A 19,234-nucleotide genomic window follows, 5' to 3' on the forward strand; every position below is an offset into this window, starting at 1 on the left:
TATGTGGAAGTATGTTGCAAATTCATTTTTATTATTATTTTCAGTGGGAAGATATGCTCGCGTATGGAAAGTGTTGCACATTTTAAGACAATAGCAGGAAACCTTCTTTAGTTTTTATATAAAACCATGACCTTTATTTTCCAAGGAATTTCAGATTTGAACGTTTTTTCCAGTATGTTTTGCAAGGCTTTGGTCATTTAGCTTTGTCAAAAGAGGACAAGGCTTTTTTGTAAATCTCAGTTGATCCAGTTGGTTTTCAATGCTTCGTTTGTGTGCCAATTTGTTTCAAATCTGACAACCTGGGGTACTCTGACCCTTGAAAGTTAATCTAGTTAGCCAGTTTTATATCTGATGACATATCATGCCCATTGTATGATATAGATAGACAGATAGATAGATGGATAGATAGATATACAGGTAGATAAATAGATAGTACTTGATCAATATATACATGGATAGACAGACAGACAGACAGACAGACAGACAGACAGACAGACAGACAGACTGACTGACTGACTGACTGACTGACTGACTGACTGACTGACTGACTGACTGACTGACTGACTGATAGATAGGGGGGGAGAGAAGGAGGGGGGAGAGAAGGAGAGAGAGAGAGAGAGAGAGAGAGAGAGAGAGAGAGAGAGAGAGAGAGAGAGAGAGAGAGAGAGAGAGAGAGAGAGAGAGAGAGAGAGAGAGAGAGAGAGAGAGAGAGAGAGAGAGAGAGAGAGAGAGAGAGAGAGAGAGAGAGAGAGAGAGAGAGAGAGAGAGATAGATAGATAGATAGATAGATAGATAGATAGATAGATAGATAGATAGATAGATAGATAGATAGATAGATAGATAGATAGATAGATAGATGGATGGATAGTACTATATCAATTCATTGATAGATAGATAGAGGAAAAACAGACACAGAGAGATACATACATACAGACAGACAGATATATGGTGAATATATAGATTGATAGATAGATACTGTAAATAGATCAACATACCGACAGACAGAGAGAAGAAACAGACCTTTAGATAGATTGAAAGACAGATGGACAGCCAGGCGGCCAGACACACAGCTTCATTTGGATGCTTATTATAAGCAGGGTACGGATTGTCTCAGCCAGGATAGCAGCCCGTACCCCAGGGAGCTGGCACATATACTGTACACTCACTGTGGAGCCAGTCAGAGCCACGTCTCCCTCCCAGGTCCCTGGTTCTTTAGTATATTCTCACTCTCTCTGATTCAATAGAAGAAGAACTAGAGAATTCCTGCCCCAAGCAGACAGTACATAGGTCTCAGTTAATTAGCTTACTGAATGTCTGCATCCATCAAGTTATCGTTCAGGAATGAGGTTAAAGTCACTGGCTCTAAAAGGATCAATGTGCCTGTGTGTTTGTGGCATGTTCCATGTTGGAGAATACGGTTAAGGTAATTCATCAATTATGTCAGGCCTGTCTGCAGTGGGGAATCTAAAAACAAAAATAAGTTTCATTGACGCAGCGTTTCGAGGTAGTGGTGTGTGCCGTCCGTGTCTATGTTTCAATATCCACATTTCTATGTTTATTAAGTGTGCGTGACTCGGAAAAACGTGAATAGTCCTTCCCATCAGCGAGCCACTGGCCCTTCCCCCTCTCTCAGCAGGGTTCATAATGGTTGGGTTGAGCCCTGCTCGCACACAGCTTAACACGCCTTAGGTTCTGCAGGACCACCTCTTGAGGACCAGGGAGCCACCCAAGAACCAGAGAGACACCCAAGAACCAGAAAGATACCCAAGAACCAGAAAGACCCCCAAGACGACCATCTCTTGAGGACCAGGAAGCCACCGAAGCCGTCCAAACACAGCCTCTTCTAGCCTTCACAGCCTCTTCTAGCCTCTGTCCAGGTAACAACCCCTCCTGCTCCTCAGCTGTCTCATCATTGCTTTTCCTGCTTCAGCCTGACCCTTAACCCCCTTCATAGTGGCCTACTAAACACACTTTTAGTTCATGTGTTGAGGCACCATTTAGAGTGCGTCGTGCCATGTTGAGTAGGAAAGTTGTGAAACATTTCTTCATTTTGATTGGGTGTTGTGTATATTAATGAGACATCATGATGCTATATGCTGATATGTTCATATAACCCACCCTGCTTGGGCTCTTCCGTTGAAATGGATCAGTTTATGTGTCTGCACCAAATATGTATCTTGTATCCAAGTCTTTTTTTCTCTTTGACAATTTGATAGTTCAAAATAGTAGTTCTGACAGAGATTCGGTCAGCAAATAAAGGGTTCAAAGGGTAGTTAATTTAGAATACTTGAAATACCTGCATACTACATTTATTTTCTAGATGATTTAGGTTCATTTTTATCTATGCCCTTTCATTTTTAAACAATTTGTTTGAAACTTAAAACTATATCTTTAGTTCGAAAAAATATATATCTTTCAAAGCTAAGTTTTGCTATTAAAACTTCTTACCTCTTGGCAAATGTTGATCCTACCTTATGACTTTGGATGGATACTTTTACGAATGCCAGAAGTTGCCAGAAGAAACATCTACTGAACCCTTCGACGATATATCAAGATGTTCCTTGATAATGACATTGAAGATTCAAGGCCAAATTGAATCTTCTAACTTAGAAAAAGAATAGAGAGGTCTGGCTTACTCGCACATAAACACTGAATTGTTACAAAAAAAAGGCATATGCCCATATTACGTTTTATGTACTTTTTAGACAAACTTCTAGCTCAAATTTATAATGATGTCTCAGTATGTTTTGTAGTACTACAGCCTTTTAATTGCATTACTACACACACACACACACACACACACACACACACACACACACACAGACACACACACACACACACACACACACACACACACACACACACACACACACACACACACACACACACACACACACACACACACACACACACACGTTTTGGACAACAATATTGCAAAAGACGCTTTGATCCTCATTGCAATGTGCCATAAGTGGTAACTTCGCCGTACTGAGAGTAATGTGATCCATGATGTAATTGTGAGCACTTAAAAATCTGTTTAAATTGTGATGTATCAAATCAATGATGCAACGTATTAACACTGGACTAAAACACACAAATTCTGTTTTACTTTGAAATAATGAATCATATGATAATACATATCAAACAACTACTATCACTGGAATAAAACCGTACAATTATTTCCCCAGGACAAGTTGTCCAAAATGGTGGCGACTTACGACTGCAAGGAGTGTAAAGAGTCTTTGTACGGGGGGAAGTACATCCTGCAGCAGGATAACCCTTACTGCCTCACCTGCTACGAGAAATCCTTCTCCAACATCTGCGAAGGGTGCGAGAAATGCATTAGCTGCACCAGCAAGGTACTTTTATTGTGACTGAATTGTTGAATTGCTGAATTGGTGCAGTAGTTTCTTGTCGAAAGCGAGGAACATAACACGTATTCCACTTAATGGTTGGGTATGGAATTCTCTTTTTTGGACATTTTTGGAAAATTACCTGAAATCCTTATCATAACCCACTTACAGCCACTGAGTTAGAAGTACTGACATGATTTTTTTTATTTGTTTTACACATTACCATTTCAATATTTTATAACAAGAAGCATGTTTTTGATAGTACTGAATGTTTGTATTGTTCTGATAATTTTACTTATAACATTGAATCTAGTTGAAAGGCTAATGTACATTGTGAGAGGAAATAACAACAATGAGATAGCCAAAAGAAGGAGTTGTGAACACTGCCTAAATGTATTGATTTGGTCTCATTTAGGGCCTAAGTGCATTGAACAAAGTTGTGATTTATCTTTTGGCTGGTTTAAGTTGGCTGGTTTAAGTTCATATATAATGGGATGGGGAATTGGCAGTAAAAAAAATTCAGGAATGTTCATTTATGCACAAATTTGTTCTTCTCACGATTTTATGGATTAGGCCTATATTAAATTGGGTCGCGATGGTTTGTAATTTAAAAAAAATGGGTCCCCAGAATAAAAGTTTTGGAAACACTGCCCTAGAGTATCTGTGGTATAAAGACTGGGACGAATTTCGAATTATAAATATGTACAATCCATAATGTTAGCTCTCTGGCTTATAGCTCAGCGGACTAGAATACCTCCCGTTGCCAAGTCGTAGCTAAGGTCCGTCCTATTTACTGGAGGAGTGAACAAAGTTTCCGGTGCATAAGAGCCTTACCAGGGAAACTAAATTATGGTATGTGAAAAACGTTATATTTGGATTGCGAATTATTAGCGAGTGAAATACGCTGTGAGAATATGCGTTTTGAGTTCAATGCACCTTCCTCTACATGAGCCTATCAAGATTTATGACCACTCCCGGCTAGTTTCAGACCAATCAGGGCATCTCTTCCCTGATTGGTTCAGAAATCCATCTTTCCGGTTAATCACAGGTGCTTAAAATCCAACACTTGTCAATGCTGGAGAAACTTGGCGAAGGAGGGGGAAGAGAGGGAGGGGTCTCTACAACTGCCGACAGTTCCTAAACATTCTAGGTCATTGAAGAGTTTTTCTTACTGCTGCTTAGATGTTTAAATGCCTCTCATTCCTCTCCCCGGCAGGATCTGTCGTACAAGGACCGCCATTGGCACTCAGACTGCTTCCAGTGCACCACGTGCATGCGCTCGCTGGTGGAGAGGCCCTTTGCTACCAAGGACAACGTAATCATGTGTGTGGAGTGTTACTCCAACCAGTACTCTGCCAAATGCTTCGGCTGCCTCAAAACCATCATGCCAGGTTGGGGGTGTGTGTGTGTGTGTGTGTGTGTGTGTGTGTGTGTGTGTGTGTGTGTGTGTGTGTGTGTGTGTGTGTGTGTGTGTGTGTGTGTGTGTGTGTGTGTGTGTGTGTGTGTGTGTGTGTGTGTGTGTGTGTGTGTGTGTGTGTGTGTGTGTGTGTGTGTGTGTGTGTGTGTGTGTGTGTGTGTGTGTGTGTGTGATGTTCTTTCCGGTTGAACCAGTTCTTAAACTGCATTGTTTTCTCGCCATCGGTCGTGCTTCAGTCCTAATCAGGGCCGGAATCTTTCAATTCATCTTCATTATTCAATATATTTGATTGTTCCGCGGGGAAATTGCTTTGGAATCTTGCTTGTGCTGCAGCTAAAAATCCTCAGAACACAACTCTTCATCGAAAACAACAATACCACAACAGTGTACAACATGGTATAGCACAATATAGCACAGTTGATGGCTTATATTACTGTACATCCCATCCGTTGCACTTTTAGGAGGATAATGTAGTAAAGTGTAGAAGGAAAGGTACAGGGTTCGATCCCCCAATATCTGCCCTCTACCCTTAGTCATCCTTGAACAAGATGCCTCACCATGCCTGAAAGCAGGTTAGGATAAAAGCGTAGCTGTCAATGTAAACATAATAGTAATAGTTAAGTTAAGTGCCGTTCTATATCTGTCTCACATCCTCATGGTTAAGCGATGTCTCTTCTCTCCCTCTTATTTAGGCACCAAAAAGATGGAGCACAAAGGCAACAGTTGGCATGAGAACTGCTTCACATGTCAGCACTGCAAACAGCCAATGGGAACCTGTAGCTTTGTGAACAAGGAGGACAGCAACTACTGCCTGCCCTGCTATGAGAAGCAGTTTGCTCTTCCCTGCGTCCACTGCAAGAAGGTAGCCATTTTGAATAACCACCATAATACCATAATGACATGCACTTGTTCACTATCATGAGATGATTTTTTTTCGCATTTCCCAGTCCTTGGATTGTTCTATTTCCAGCTCTGTTAACATGTTCAAAATAATTTTGTTCAGTCGTTGGACCAGCCATTATTAGAAGCCTTGAAGGTTTATATGCTTCCCATCCATTTTCCCCGTCACATGTTATCAATTTCTAGAGATTTAAAGCATAGGCTGCACGTCACATTTAATTAGATAGAAGGAAATTTGATTTTGTAAACTGGAACATGTTGGATGTCCTGAATGGGAATTACATTAAAGGTAACGTGAACATCTGAGAATAAACACTGACTAGATTCAAATCAATGGAGATATAAATAATCAAGTTGCAATATCAAATTTACTTGAATATAACTGGTTGGAGTGGAATTGTTTGGAAATATTTGCAGGGAGCGTCTGATTAGAGTGTGCGTAGACGCCTGTGAGTTACCTCGGCCACGCCCCTTGATTACGCAAATGCTTCAACCTTTACTTGCTCTCGCTTACAGCCAATCACCACCGGAGGGGTCAATTACCGGGACCAGCCCTGGCACAAGGAGTGCTTTGTCTGCATCTCCTGCAAGCAACAACTATCTGGCCAACGCTTCACCTCGCGTGACGATTTTGCCTACTGCCTGAACTGCTTCTGCAACCTCTTTGCTAAGAAGTGTGCTTACTGCACCACCCCTATCAGCGGTGAGGCCCTCCCGTGTGTGTGTGTGTGTGTGTGTGTGTTATTATGCTGAAGTGCAGTTGCTAACCGGGATTGATAGAGGTCTATTGGTCATTGCTGTTATCAAATTCAAATCGATATCGTTAGCTTCAAAGCATAATTGCCTAAGTCACATTTTGGCCAAATTATGATATCTAACCTAACTCTACTCTCTACTCTAACCCACTGCTGATTCACTGTGCCTCATTGGCTATATCCTAAGCCAATCAGAGTGCTTTTTACATTCAATAATCACTATCTTCCTAAGTCAAATAGGCCTTTTTGAGGCTAAATACAAGATGAACCTTCAAATATGACATGCAATTATTCTATGATATACTAATACTGTCATACTAGAATCCTAAATTAACATACTATATTATACTATACTGTAAATACAAAAGCATACAGTTGAAACACTATACACTTTACAATTTACATACATTTGTATTAATTGAGGGATATTTCTCTCTCTCTCTCTGTCTGTCAGCTGTCTGTGTCTGTGTCTGTCTGTCTATATTACGTTAGGAGGGCGCCTTAATCTAAAGTGCAGCTCCATGATTTCAAACAGTTCCTAGCACTGTGGGGCGGTCCCATTAGAGGGGATCCAGCTCCACTCACCCATGCAGCGTTAAGAACCACAGCGCCACCACATTAAGGGTTATTTGATCAGTGAGGCTCATCGTGACCCCGTTGCCCTCTGCTGCTCTGCTCCTCAGGTCTGGGCGGCTCCAAGTACATCCTGTTTGAGGAGCGCCAGTGGCACAACGACTGCTTTAACTGTAAGAAGTGCAGCGTGTCCCTGATCGGCCGTGGCTTCCTGACCTCCCGCGACGATGTCCTCTGCCCCGACTGCGGCAAAGAGGTGTGAAGAGGGTGGGTGGGGGGGGGGGGGGGGGTGGGTGAGGAGACCACCCGGGAGACCGCCCGGGAGACAGCGGCGGCGGCGGCCGATGCAACGTTCATGATCCTGATCTCAGTATGATTATTTTATATAAATTACATTATATCAACCGTTTATGTTTTAAACTAACCTTATTTACATTTTGTGCATGCTCATGAGAGGTGAGTAGCAGGCCTGGCTCATGGCGTAGGCGGTTCAGGCAAATTGCTTGGGGTGCCGTCCATCAATACATCTGAGGACCATACATCAGATCCATTGGTGCGCCTATGGATTAATACTTTTTACTAATACTATTTTACTACGTTTTTCTAATACTATTGTAATTCTATTATTGACAATTGACTACAATGGTTGCGCTTAAATCATATTTGGTGCAATACTTTATTCACATTGTGTTTATAATTCAATGTCACTTGTTTCTTCAATATAGTTTTGGTTGTTGTTTGTACAATAAAGAAAAAGACATTCTGCAATAATTGATGCAAAAAAGGCACAAATTGGTGCATAAATATTCGCCAGAATATTTATGAGCATCAAACATTAATTGTTTGGTGCTCAAAACGTAACCCTTTGTGTCCCCCCCCTCCCCCCAAAGCAGACTCACTCCTACAGTATGCCCCCAGGCTGAGATTCAAGGATTAACATTGAAAATCCTGCCGAGGGCACCAAATTGGTCAGAGGCCGCCCTGGTAACAGGTCCCCTATTCGTTGTCAAAAATATTCATTTATTTATTTGTCCGGACAGAAATGTCAACATTCAGTAACTGTTTGTATCTAAATGACATTGTGTTTAATGTACGGCCTTTCATCTTGTGAACGATAGAGAAAATAAAATGAAATAGAAATGATTTTTTGTATGAATCTTCATAAAACTGTATTGTTGAAGACCACATTTTCTGACAATAAAAAAAAAAATCCACCTTAAATAATCTCATCCCTTGCAAAAATGATAACCATAAAACTATCAAGTCTTAGTATAATGCTTTCAAACACCAAAGCAGGAGTACTAGAAGGAAAAATTATGGGATGGATGTCAGCTTCTCATCCTGCATGAACCCGATGCACTCCGCCGCCGGAAGTGGGTTCAATCCGCCACCGGAAGACCATCAAGCAGAGAACAAGGGAACGCTCCGGAGCTGTCACCACCCATCCCATTCATTGAATCAGTTCTTTATATTAAAACACAGGAAGAGCTCTAATCTCGGTAAGATGGCTGCCTCGTTTAAATCATTAAAAGTTTTAATATATGTTTTAGAATATAGTATAATATGAGTGCTTTGTTCCGTGTTTCGGAAAGGTTAGCGGTATGAAGCTAGCGGTGATGGTAAGCCGGTGGCTACATGTAGCAGCGCTTTGTATCGCTGCACACCGCTATGTCGGCGAAATCAATGTTGATTATGTCGAGGTTATGGGCGGCGTATTAGTCATTCGTTCGTATGATATTGCAGAGAACGCTTCTGGCACTCAATCCCCCATAACGCTACTGGTCGTATGTACTGGTCTGTACTGGGCGGCGCCGTCCTTCCTCACCTGAATGGGTTAAAACGGAATGGTCTCCTCAAGGAGCCATCGATGGGTTTCATAATCTGAACGCCGCATCCCTCCCACTGCTTAAGAGATGCAAAACAAAAATCATGATGCGTTATTTCAGCTGATTGGAAATCGATTTCTAAATGATGTATTAACCTTTGTGTTTCCTTTTAGACAATGTAGCAGTCATGCTTTTAACGTGACTTTGAATTTACTTTAATTGCATTGCATTGTATGAATCTAATTATGTACACGGGGGAAGCACACGGGGGAAGACTTCAATGTTTATTAATATTTTACTATGATAACGCTTAGCTTTATCTTTTACTTCTGATCGCCAGCTGAAATGAGCACTGCTGTTCCCAACTATCGGAGGACCAAGCCTGGTGGTGAGTATGGATCACTACATGCATGAGAGCCACATTTCCCATTGCAACAATTATTGCTTCTTTGGTTGCAAACTCGCAAATTAAAATTTACCTTGCAAACACCTAGCTTCTGTCGATGGTGTTTTCCCTAACTCAAGAGCACACAAACGACAAGCGTCTTCTAAAAGTTGCTCAAGGCATCCTCTTGACCTGATGGCTGACTGCACGCCCGTTTGATTTATTTATAAAGTTGCTTAAGCAGCAGAACCTGTGCTGCGGTCTTCTAGAGTCCTTCTATGTCGTCCGGATCACTCCTCCTGCGGCAGCACTGATGCCAGCCAGTGTTCTGTCCCAACTCATCAGGCCTGACAGACTGGGCTGCTTGGCCAAAGAAGCAAAAGCTATGTTTCCATAAGGGCTACAGCTAGGAATTATTTTGGTAGATTGTTATTGTCAAGTCCAGTTTTTTTGTTATTTTTTTATTACTTTTATTATTAGGATATAGACATTGATTGGATATTGTTGGACATGTTGAAAGAAGGGCTGAAAGCAAAAATAAACATTTATTTACCTTAATTGAAGCAAAAAAAATAGTTTAACAATCCAATAATAGTCTGACAGACTTTAACACAACCATCGCTATTGGTTGTGGCTCGGTATGTCGGGTTGAAACAACTCAAGTGGATACAAGTTCCTGTTGCATTGCTTTGACCTGCTTCAAAAATGAATAATAAATACCAGCAGAAATCATCTTCCGGGTTTGGTAGAGGTTGTTGGCGAGCCCCGTTGGAAAAACCAAGCCTAAGTGCTAAAATAAACAGTTTTCAATGTATACATTGAGATATTTTACAATGTATACATTGACATCGTTTTTGTACAGTTTAATTGTAAATCCTCAAAATATTATCATAATGATAAAACCTTATAATAATGTGTCATGGGGTGTCATGGATAAAAAGCCTGGTCACCCTAAAAAATGCATTCATCGCAGGCATCAAAGTGGCGGCTCCAACCAATGGGAACGCCGGGCCCACGTCCCAGATCCCTGGCCTCTCCCAGAGTGCGACTGAGTCCACCCCAACGGAGAGGAGCACCGGCCGGAGGGTGGGCATATTCGCCACCGACTCAGAGTATGTGAAGCTTGCAAAGGCAGGCGGCCAGAAAGGTGAGGAGGAGCGGGGGGGGAAGGTTTGGCATGGCCCTGGTCTCACAAATCAGACCTAAGGTTAACTGTTAAAGGGAAGACGGATCAACTTGGCAGGATTTGTAGTACAAAGCAGCGGAAAAACCTTTACATGTTGTGCATGCTCATAAGATGCGAGTGATAGAACCGGCCCATGGTGTAGGTGGTATGGGGTGTTGTCCAGCCATAGGGGTGCCGATGGCTTGAATCTGGGGGAACGTTCTATTCTATTTTCTCCTTCTTTGTAATTGTTTCGACCAATCATGTTGCTGGAAGCGGCGAACTTTAAGCCCGTACTTGGCTTACGGCGAGTATAAACTCGGGTAGTTCAAATCATTCATGTTGAGAGGGGGCACTGTAGAAATACACTTGGCTCTTCACCACTCAAGCCAATGAGCTTCTCTTTGGTACAATATGTCTGTAGTGACACAGGAAACGAGGGGTAACTCCGCCCCTTGCAGTTTTTGGTTTTCAGGCTCTGCATCTGTGTCTGTCTCGCCCCTGCTACAACATAGGGCTGCTGGGTCTTACACCAGTATAAATGTGTTGGCTTATCTGTAAGGGAGATAACTGGGTCATTTTGTTTAGAGTGTGCAAGCTATTTTTAACAAAGTATACCAAAAATACAGTAGTAGCCTCGGTGGCGTCATTCAAGTAGGCCCACTTGAAGAATAATTATCTGGATTTCTCCCTGTCGCTTTCTCACTTAAACGGGGGTGGCAAATCTACATCTATGGGGGCACATCAATAACCATGATTTTGACCTCTTTGGGGATCTCCATGGCAGGCTTGCTGAGTCACGACGTGGATACGGATGACAAGCCCAAGGCGGCCTACAACCCCCCTGATTTTTTCATCTCGTCCAAGAGGTACAAGCGCCAGACACACGGACACACGTACACACACACTGGCACATATAGCGATAAGCATCAAGCAAAACTGTAAAACATCCTGTATGGGAAATATATATACACCCCTCCCTCCTTCTTGAATTCGTTTACAAAACGTGTATTTTTTAGTGCATTATATATCCATATAGATATATTTATATATATATATTTATATATAATAGCAATCCACGACCCGCATCTTGTTAGTGACCAACAGGTTTGTGATGTATTAGGCTTATGAAAAAAAGATACTGACGTAGAGATAAATCTCCTTTGCTTTTAAGAGGCTTGGGCCAGGCTTTAGAGTGTCCTATTAGCATGATACGCTCAAGGAGTATAATCTGGTGTAAACCAGACAAAGCCGACACAAGATTGTGTCGCTGAAACGGCCGCTGCTTGGATGAGACCGCCATGGGCCTTACTCTAGCGATCTGTCCCTGGTAGAGATGTCCGATATTATCGGCCCACCGATATTATCGGCCCGATATTAGCATAAAAATGTAATATCTGTCTATCGGTATCGGATTTAAAAAATAAATAAATAAATAAATAAAAGAAAATAAACGTGGCACTTTTCCCTTAAATTAAGTTGCAGTATTTTTCTTATTTTGCACAGACAATGTTAACATTTGGAAAGCCTTGTTGCATTCAAGAATGCATCCAGTGGGGCATCACAATAACATTAAGCATGTTGTGTTAATTCCACAACAGGAGATATGTAATGTTACCTAAATTAGGTTTGAGGAAAAATAACCCAAATATCGACATCGGTATCGGCTGATATCGGAATCGAAAATTTAGAGTTGGACAATATCGCATATCGGATATCGGCAAAAAAGCCAATATCGGACATCCCTAGTCCCTGGGTAACCCAATGGTGCTGATGCCATCCACTTTTGCGTAGGTTGAAAACACTTTTGATAGCAACTTGGTTTAATCAACCGGTCCAATGGCCACTAGACCGCAGTGTTGTAAATGTTTCTGGAAAATGGGAATGGTTGAGAGGAAACTTTTACATGGCTGCAGCCACATTTGTTCAAATATCTTTATGCCGACTGTCGTCTTTGGGCATTTAAATATCTCTTTAATGGCGTTAAAGGAATGAGAAACGATAAGAAGCATTAAAGTACACTGACATCGGTGGCTGGCCTTAATTTCAATCCTTTCACTAATTAAACACTTAGAAAATGTGATCACTTCACTCGGTGAAGCAATACCTTAAATGTTGGCATTTCTTTTCTTGGACTACAGTGTTTTAAAAATAACAGTGCAAATATCTAGCCTCATCGAACGAAACAGTCTGAACACACGGAACTCCCCCAAACACCCATTCCCCTTAAAGCGAGGGAGATAGCGTCGCTCCTCTCCAGAGAAACCCGTTTGTTGTGTTGCCCGCCGGCCCCTTGTCGCCCGGCTCCCAGGCTCTCAAGAGCAGCACATCCGTCAGCTGCAGGTGCCCATGGGTTGTCGGTGTTTTGTTTATCTTGCAGCGGCAGCAAAGCCACGTCCCCGGACGGCCTGACCAGGGCGCTGCGGCAGCCCCTGGCTGCGCCGTTTGGCACGGATAGCGCACAGTCCTGGGACAAAGAGGACGAGTGCGTTTCCCCCAGTAAAGATAAGGTGAATGGACCTGTATTGGTAGTTAAACACCCCCATCCCATCTTCTCCGTACGCTGGCATTACTTTGCTATTCTTTCAGCATTTTATTTTAAATATTTTCATGCAATTCTTTTTTTTTTTTTTTTGCATATAATTATTTTATCAGTTAGTCTCCATCATTTTTTTTGCTTCAATACTCGTACAGTTGACTAATAAGATAATGACCATGAGGCTAAACCCTTATTAATGACGAAAACAACAACAAAACATCCCGAAAATATACAAAGAATCCAAATTCGGCATTTATAATGCAAAAATACTACTCTTAAATCGTAAAAGAAACCACACTTATTACATTAAAGCATACCCTGTGGGTGCAACATAAACACTGTATTTTGTTGGACATGAAGAGCCGGCAAGCGGTGTTCATTTCAAAAACCTCTCTCCGGTACAGCTTCAATATCCATTCATGTCTCAGCATCTCGTTTTAAGTTAATCACCCACCTCATCTTCAGTGCAATTTGGTTCCAACTGCTTTTTTGTGTCATTTTTGTCATTGATTTGATACCCATGAAAAATGTGCATGTGATGTTCATACAATTGTTATTATACTGTTCATACACTTGTTGTTATACTGGTAACTGGTCCTTGTATAATGGGTTTTTGATATGCAGGTTTTGTTTTGGTAGACTTCCTGGTCACCCAAATCCGTCATTTGATTGAATTTAGGTTTGTGTTGTTGGCATCAAGTGTGCATAGTCCAAGTCATGGCAAAAAAAAATCAGTCTGTCTTTAGACACACGCATATTATACACAGATATCCATAACTGGATGTTATTAAGGTGGGATATCTACAATTAAGAGTGACCTCACACTTTATGGACAAACGGGGCTAACTATAAGCCTGTCCAATCACAAATCCTTATTATCCCGGTCAGCATATACACGGCTGGCTCAATAGATCCTTTTTTCACAGAGGCATCATTGCAGGAAAAAGAAAAGTGTCCCTCTTCAACATTTTTTATGTACCAGGGAGTGAGTAATGGACTAAGCTAGCGAAAATATCACACAATGACCAAGTGCCTTGTTACATAAAAGCAGAAGGCACATAATTTGTGTTGGGAGTGACATCTTCGACACTCTATTGAAGGTGTGAAATTAAATGCTTACCTTTTTGTCTCCTTCTTGGTTGTTCAAACGCATTTGGAATGCCTTTTTCGATGCTGCTAATTTGCGGCATCGCTTCTTGCATTTGCCTTTTAAAAGGGCGTTGAATATTGATGGCTGAATAAAACTCAGCTTGCCCGGTCGTTAGATCTGATGGAATTCAATGAAACTGCTACCATATTAACCCAACGCCTTGTCAATCCTGGAAGAATCTCAGCGCTAATATATCTCATTTTTGTGCAGCATTTTATTGAGGTAAATACTCTTTTCTCTTTAACAATCCTTCATGGATGACAAAATCACCTTTCTATTTATGATCAAATATACTCGTTTGGATTTGGGTGACCAGCCCTCAATCTTTGCTTACAGATGTGTCCATTAAAGTGATGCTTGATTACATATCTTATTTCTTTTACATAATATATCATATTTTTGTTACAATATTTTGATGTTGGTTGGGCTATTGCCGGGCATTTGGTGATTTAAAAAAACAATCCTAATCCAACCATATTATGCCTCGTGCACAACGCCATCCCTCATCCCAGACAGGTAGACGGCTGTCCATGGAGATATTCATGCAACACTGGCTCCCTGCCATACTACACTACATCCTCTTGAATCAATACTATTGCCGCAGAACCCTAGTCAACTGTAGTTCATCTGTTTGGCCCACAGGGGTCTCCAGAGAGCCCGGCCTGTGACCTAGAGGGACTGGTCATATCCGAGGCCCACAAGTACAAGAGAACGTAAGTTTCCTAATACTGCTCCATGCCTCCAAGGTGGTTAAGCCCATTAACCACAATATCAAATCAAATTATTCATATATCGCCTTTCGTACAAAATTGCAATACAAGGTGCTTAACAATACAATGAGAATAAACAAATAGAAGGGATTATGACGAGAAAGATGAATTAAATAGGTGTGTATTAAGGTTTATTTTAAAGGTGTTCATAGATTGTGATGTCCTCAGCTCCTCCGGCAGTTTGTTCCAGAGGCAAGGACCATAGACACTAATAAGACCCTTTTCGTTGTAATTGACTGCTACAATATTGGACAGATGACGTCGTTTTTACATAAGGTCGTTTGAGGGAGTACATAATGCGTGTTCTCTCTCTGAGTTTGGCGACCCAAAGTCAAATATCGTGTAGCCTAACTCGAACAGACCCTCGCTGTAAATCCCACTCGGATATACTAGATGTTTTAACAGCTACACTCGTAAAAAAAGATGGCCCCCTTTTTGTTCTGACTCGTTTCACAAGGCGGCGAAGAGGACCAATGTGTCTTGTTTCTATAAATATTATCTATCTGTAAAACGGGGGACTGTTCCCATTTGTTTATTTAAAGATCAACTTGCTGTGGGATTATGCTTGTTTGTACGACTGCTCAAGAAGCCACTACAAGGATAGTGTGGATAGTGAGATACTCCTGGCATCAATAAATGAACCAACCCACACATTGGAGTAGTGCTGAACCCTAATATTCAAACATTCCGATATTTGTTCCTTCATTATTTATGAATTAAAAATTAATTATTTTGCATGTAAGCAAGTAAAAGATTAGGCTACAGTTCTTCCAAACATTAAAATAGGTATAATATAAATATCTAATGGCGCGAGACATGCCATATTCCAAGGACGCTAAATTACCTCAACAGTTAATTGAGGTAACCGTGGGCTTTGAATAATTTCCGTTTCAATGAGGCCAGAAGTAATTGAAAGCTCTACTCATAATGAGGGGTTGGTAATTGAATAAACATGAAAAACACAGATAGCCATATCAGTGTTTCCCACAAGTAAAAGTGAAGGGAGAAAGGCTTCCTGCGGAAGAGGCCGGCAAAAGAGTGATTTTATTTGTCTTCGCTGGCTCCGATTCAGGCAGGGAAAGACACGCTTTACGAATTCTGAATATACAATTTTTGTCCAACAACTATCCGAAGCTTGCTTTCACGTAACCGGGCTAGCCATTCATCGCAGTGACCATATCGTACCCTGTTGAAACCGCAGCATCACGACAACAGGTCGACCTGCGATTTAGTGTATTTCAGAAGTCTACCGGGGGGGTGGTCCTTAACTCCCTGAAATGCTCAGAGACCATCTCCGTGGTGGACCAACCCTGTGTCTCTCCCCTCTCCCCCTCTCTAGGTGCTATGACAAGAAGACCCCCCCGGTCAGCATGTCCAAGCTGCTGAGCTTCGGCTACGTGGAGGAGGAGGAGAAGAAGAACTCCAACGATGACGATGCCTCCAGTACGGTTCATCTTCATTTTTTTATTAAGTATACGGTAGTTACTTTTATGGGATTTTTGTTTTCCAAATGGTCAATCTCATAGAGGAATGAGAGTATGCCAGGCCAACACTGTGTGTGTTTGTGTGTGTGTGTGTGTGTGTGTGTGTGTGTGTGTGTGCGCGCGCGCGCGCAAAAACTAACAAAAACTAAAACTAAAACTAATCTTGAAAATAGTAGCAGACCTACCTACGCACGCGCGTGCGTGCGTGCGCTCGATCCCTTCACCCGTTAACCACTCTTTCCTCGTTCCCACCAGGTGTTACCTCGGAACAGACAAGCACCATAGCGACGGAGGACGTGGACGAGCTGGAGTAGGGCGGAGAACCTCCCACCTCCCCCCCTCCCTGACGCGCACATAGTCCGTCCCATTCCTCCCGGGATTCACAGCCCATATAATGTACATTCACCGACTGTTAGATTTAGTGCTGGTGACAACGGTACTGTCCTCACTATTTATTTTGTTATGATTTCTATCCGTTGACTTATGATATTTATTCTATTGATGTTCTCCATGTGAAAGGCAATGGCAAATTCGCAGAAAAACCAGGGGAAGGAAATTAATGTTCTCATTCTGAAGGCCCAAGGTGTGAATCTGTACACACTAGGGCTGGGTATTGCCAGGTACCTTTCAATTCAATTTGATTCTTTAGGTCTTCATTCGATTCAATTTCGATTTGATATTGATCCAATTCGATATCGATTCAATAATACGTGCAGATGACAAAAATACCTAAATATTATTTAGAATTAACCATTTCATTTTGCTTTAACTAGCAAAAAGGGAATAAACCATTGTATAGTATTGGTCCTGAGCTAAACTAAACTTGCAGCATAAAAGCAATAATCATAACATGGAAAAATGTTAAAGGGCATGTACATTTAGGCATACTCGCTACTAGATTACAATGACTGAGTATGCTTCTTTTCTTTTTATGGAAAAAATCTATTTCCAACAAAAATCGAAATTGAATCGAGAACAAATAAATTGCAGTGCATTGATGAATCGATATTTTACCCAGCCCTAGTACACACTAAATTCCCTGGCGCTGGCCCTAAGTCCATGACATGCTCCGAAAGAGCTCAGAGATCCAGGCTGAGCCCAGCCCAGCTGGGGGCGAACCTGTGTGTTCATGTCACCCAAAGTTATATTCTCCTGCATTGCTTGGCGCTAATAATTCACGTTTCAAACGGATATTATATCTGCAGTTTTAACTTAGTTATAACTTGTTTTATTGGTTATTAATTCATAAACGTAACACTTGACAGCCAGACGGTGATAAATGGTTGTCCCCATTAGGCCCCTAGACACAAAATGAACGGATATATCTTCCTTTTATGCGTGGATCTCGGAGCGTCACAGTTACCGTCCCCTAGGGGAGGCATTGCAGCGCTGCACTCTCTGAGCGTGTCATGGGTGTGGGGCTGAACTCACAAAGCTACTGCATCATTACTCAAACTCATATTTTCAGCCCCCCCAAAACAGCTGTATTGGCGGTAGCTTTCTTCCGTTATCTTTTGATTCGAAGAACCTCCCTTCCATCATGGCGGCCATTGAGTGCCATCAGTCACATTGTTTTTGTGCTCACAAAGTGCTGTGGTGTGAAACATGGTGTTTGTGTTCTGACCTGGGCTGTGTGCTCCCTGGCGGTGGTGCGTGAGGCTTTTCTCCGGGCCGCTTGGAGCTGCATCATCTTTTGCCACGGCAGCAACCTCTCCACTGTGGGGTGGAATCCGTGCATATCGCACTTATTGCACACGACCCACGCATATACTGGCTGCTCTAGCGGTTTGATCTGTTGTCGAGGGATTCCACCAGAATTCATCTTTTGGTCTTGGTGCGTCCGTGGCACTAGAGGGTTTATTTGAAGTTAAACGATATAGGGTTGTTTTATTTATTTATTCATGTCTTGTTCTTACCCTTGTTGTTATTTCAACCTCCTCCTCAGCAGAGAGCGACTGAAATTAAATAGAATTTTTAATTCCGATGGCATACTTTCACTACAGTATTACAAGCAGAAACTAATTTTTGGTGGACTTTTCCTGTGTTTCCAGTCAGGCATTGTTTAATATCCGTCATAAGGATGCCAATATGCAGATTTTAGCTGCTTGTCCAGTGTTACCACATTGTAGTCGTTATGGTAGACGTGAGCTGATCGATTTGTGCACTCTGATGACGGTGCCGCTCTAATGCACGTGCACTGTTTACATGACATTCATTCATTCAGAGTGAGATTCCTTTTAACTTGTGTCACTTTGCCACACCAAGTGTTCATTATTTTATACATGATTCGTATTTCATTTAGGCCTATTTTAGGATATTTTCGTTTTTATTTATTTATTTTTTAATAAGGAAGGAATCCTTTCATACAACTTGTGTATTGTGGACATGTATTGAACTATAGTAGTCAGAACTGTTGATTGAAATTCGTCCAGCACGCCTCACTTCTGTTGAAAACAAATAATTGGAATTGTGCAACAAAGTTCTCCTCGCAAACAAATTAAATGAACATCAACGTGTGAAGCATTAAATCTGCTAAATGTAACTTCTTACTGTGGAACAAAAATTAACCATATTGTTGCCTAACTGAACTGGGCATTCGTAGTGATTTAGCAAATAATCGTTATTGCATTCCTTGAACTGGTTCTTTTTATGGTGCCATTTTCATGTCATTAGCCTACTATTTCGTTGTATAACACACTAAATGTGAGATGAAGAATAACTTGAGTAACAAGCGACCCTTCGACTACGGTTCGGAGAGATCAACTTAAAACATGAAGTGATGAATATGACCATGTGTTTCTTGATGAGTTCACTTTGAGTAAATTGTCACTGAAATAAATGGGCATGTGCATGTACTGGTTGGGTTTCTTGTTTCCATGGCAGTCGGGCTCACATGTCCGATGGTGGGATATGGAGT

General features: G+C 41.6%; 2 protein-coding genes across 2 annotated transcripts; both read left to right on the plus strand.

Annotated features, from left to right (window-relative positions):
* The first annotated feature begins 1,505 nt into the window (after positions 1-1,505).
* On the plus strand, positions 1,506-7,286 carry fhl2b (four and a half LIM domains 2b). The gene is made up of 6 exons (XM_030353959.1): positions 1,506-1,877; positions 3,189-3,359; positions 4,570-4,744; positions 5,463-5,632; positions 6,187-6,373; positions 7,109-7,286. The coding sequence occupies exons 2-6, from the start codon at positions 3,204-3,206 to the stop codon at positions 7,258-7,260; spliced, it is 840 nt and encodes a 279-aa protein (XP_030209819.1). The 5' UTR covers positions 1,506-1,877; positions 3,189-3,203; the 3' UTR covers positions 7,261-7,286.
* Positions 7,287-8,315: 1,029 nt separating this feature from the next.
* Positions 8,316-19,172, plus strand: c4h7orf57 (chromosome 4 C7orf57 homolog). The gene is made up of 8 exons (XM_030353960.1): positions 8,316-8,497; positions 9,165-9,212; positions 10,183-10,356; positions 11,162-11,243; positions 12,755-12,884; positions 14,706-14,776; positions 16,173-16,276; positions 16,573-19,172. The coding sequence occupies exons 1-8, from the start codon at positions 8,320-8,322 to the stop codon at positions 16,629-16,631; spliced, it is 846 nt and encodes a 281-aa protein (XP_030209820.1). The 5' UTR covers positions 8,316-8,319; the 3' UTR covers positions 16,632-19,172.
* Positions 19,173-19,234: the final 62 nt, after the last annotated feature.

The sequence above is a fragment of the Gadus morhua genome, chromosome 4 (assembly GCF_902167405.1).
Source record: "Gadus morhua chromosome 4, gadMor3.0, whole genome shotgun sequence".
Taxonomy (NCBI): Eukaryota; Metazoa; Chordata; class Actinopteri; order Gadiformes; family Gadidae; genus Gadus; species Gadus morhua.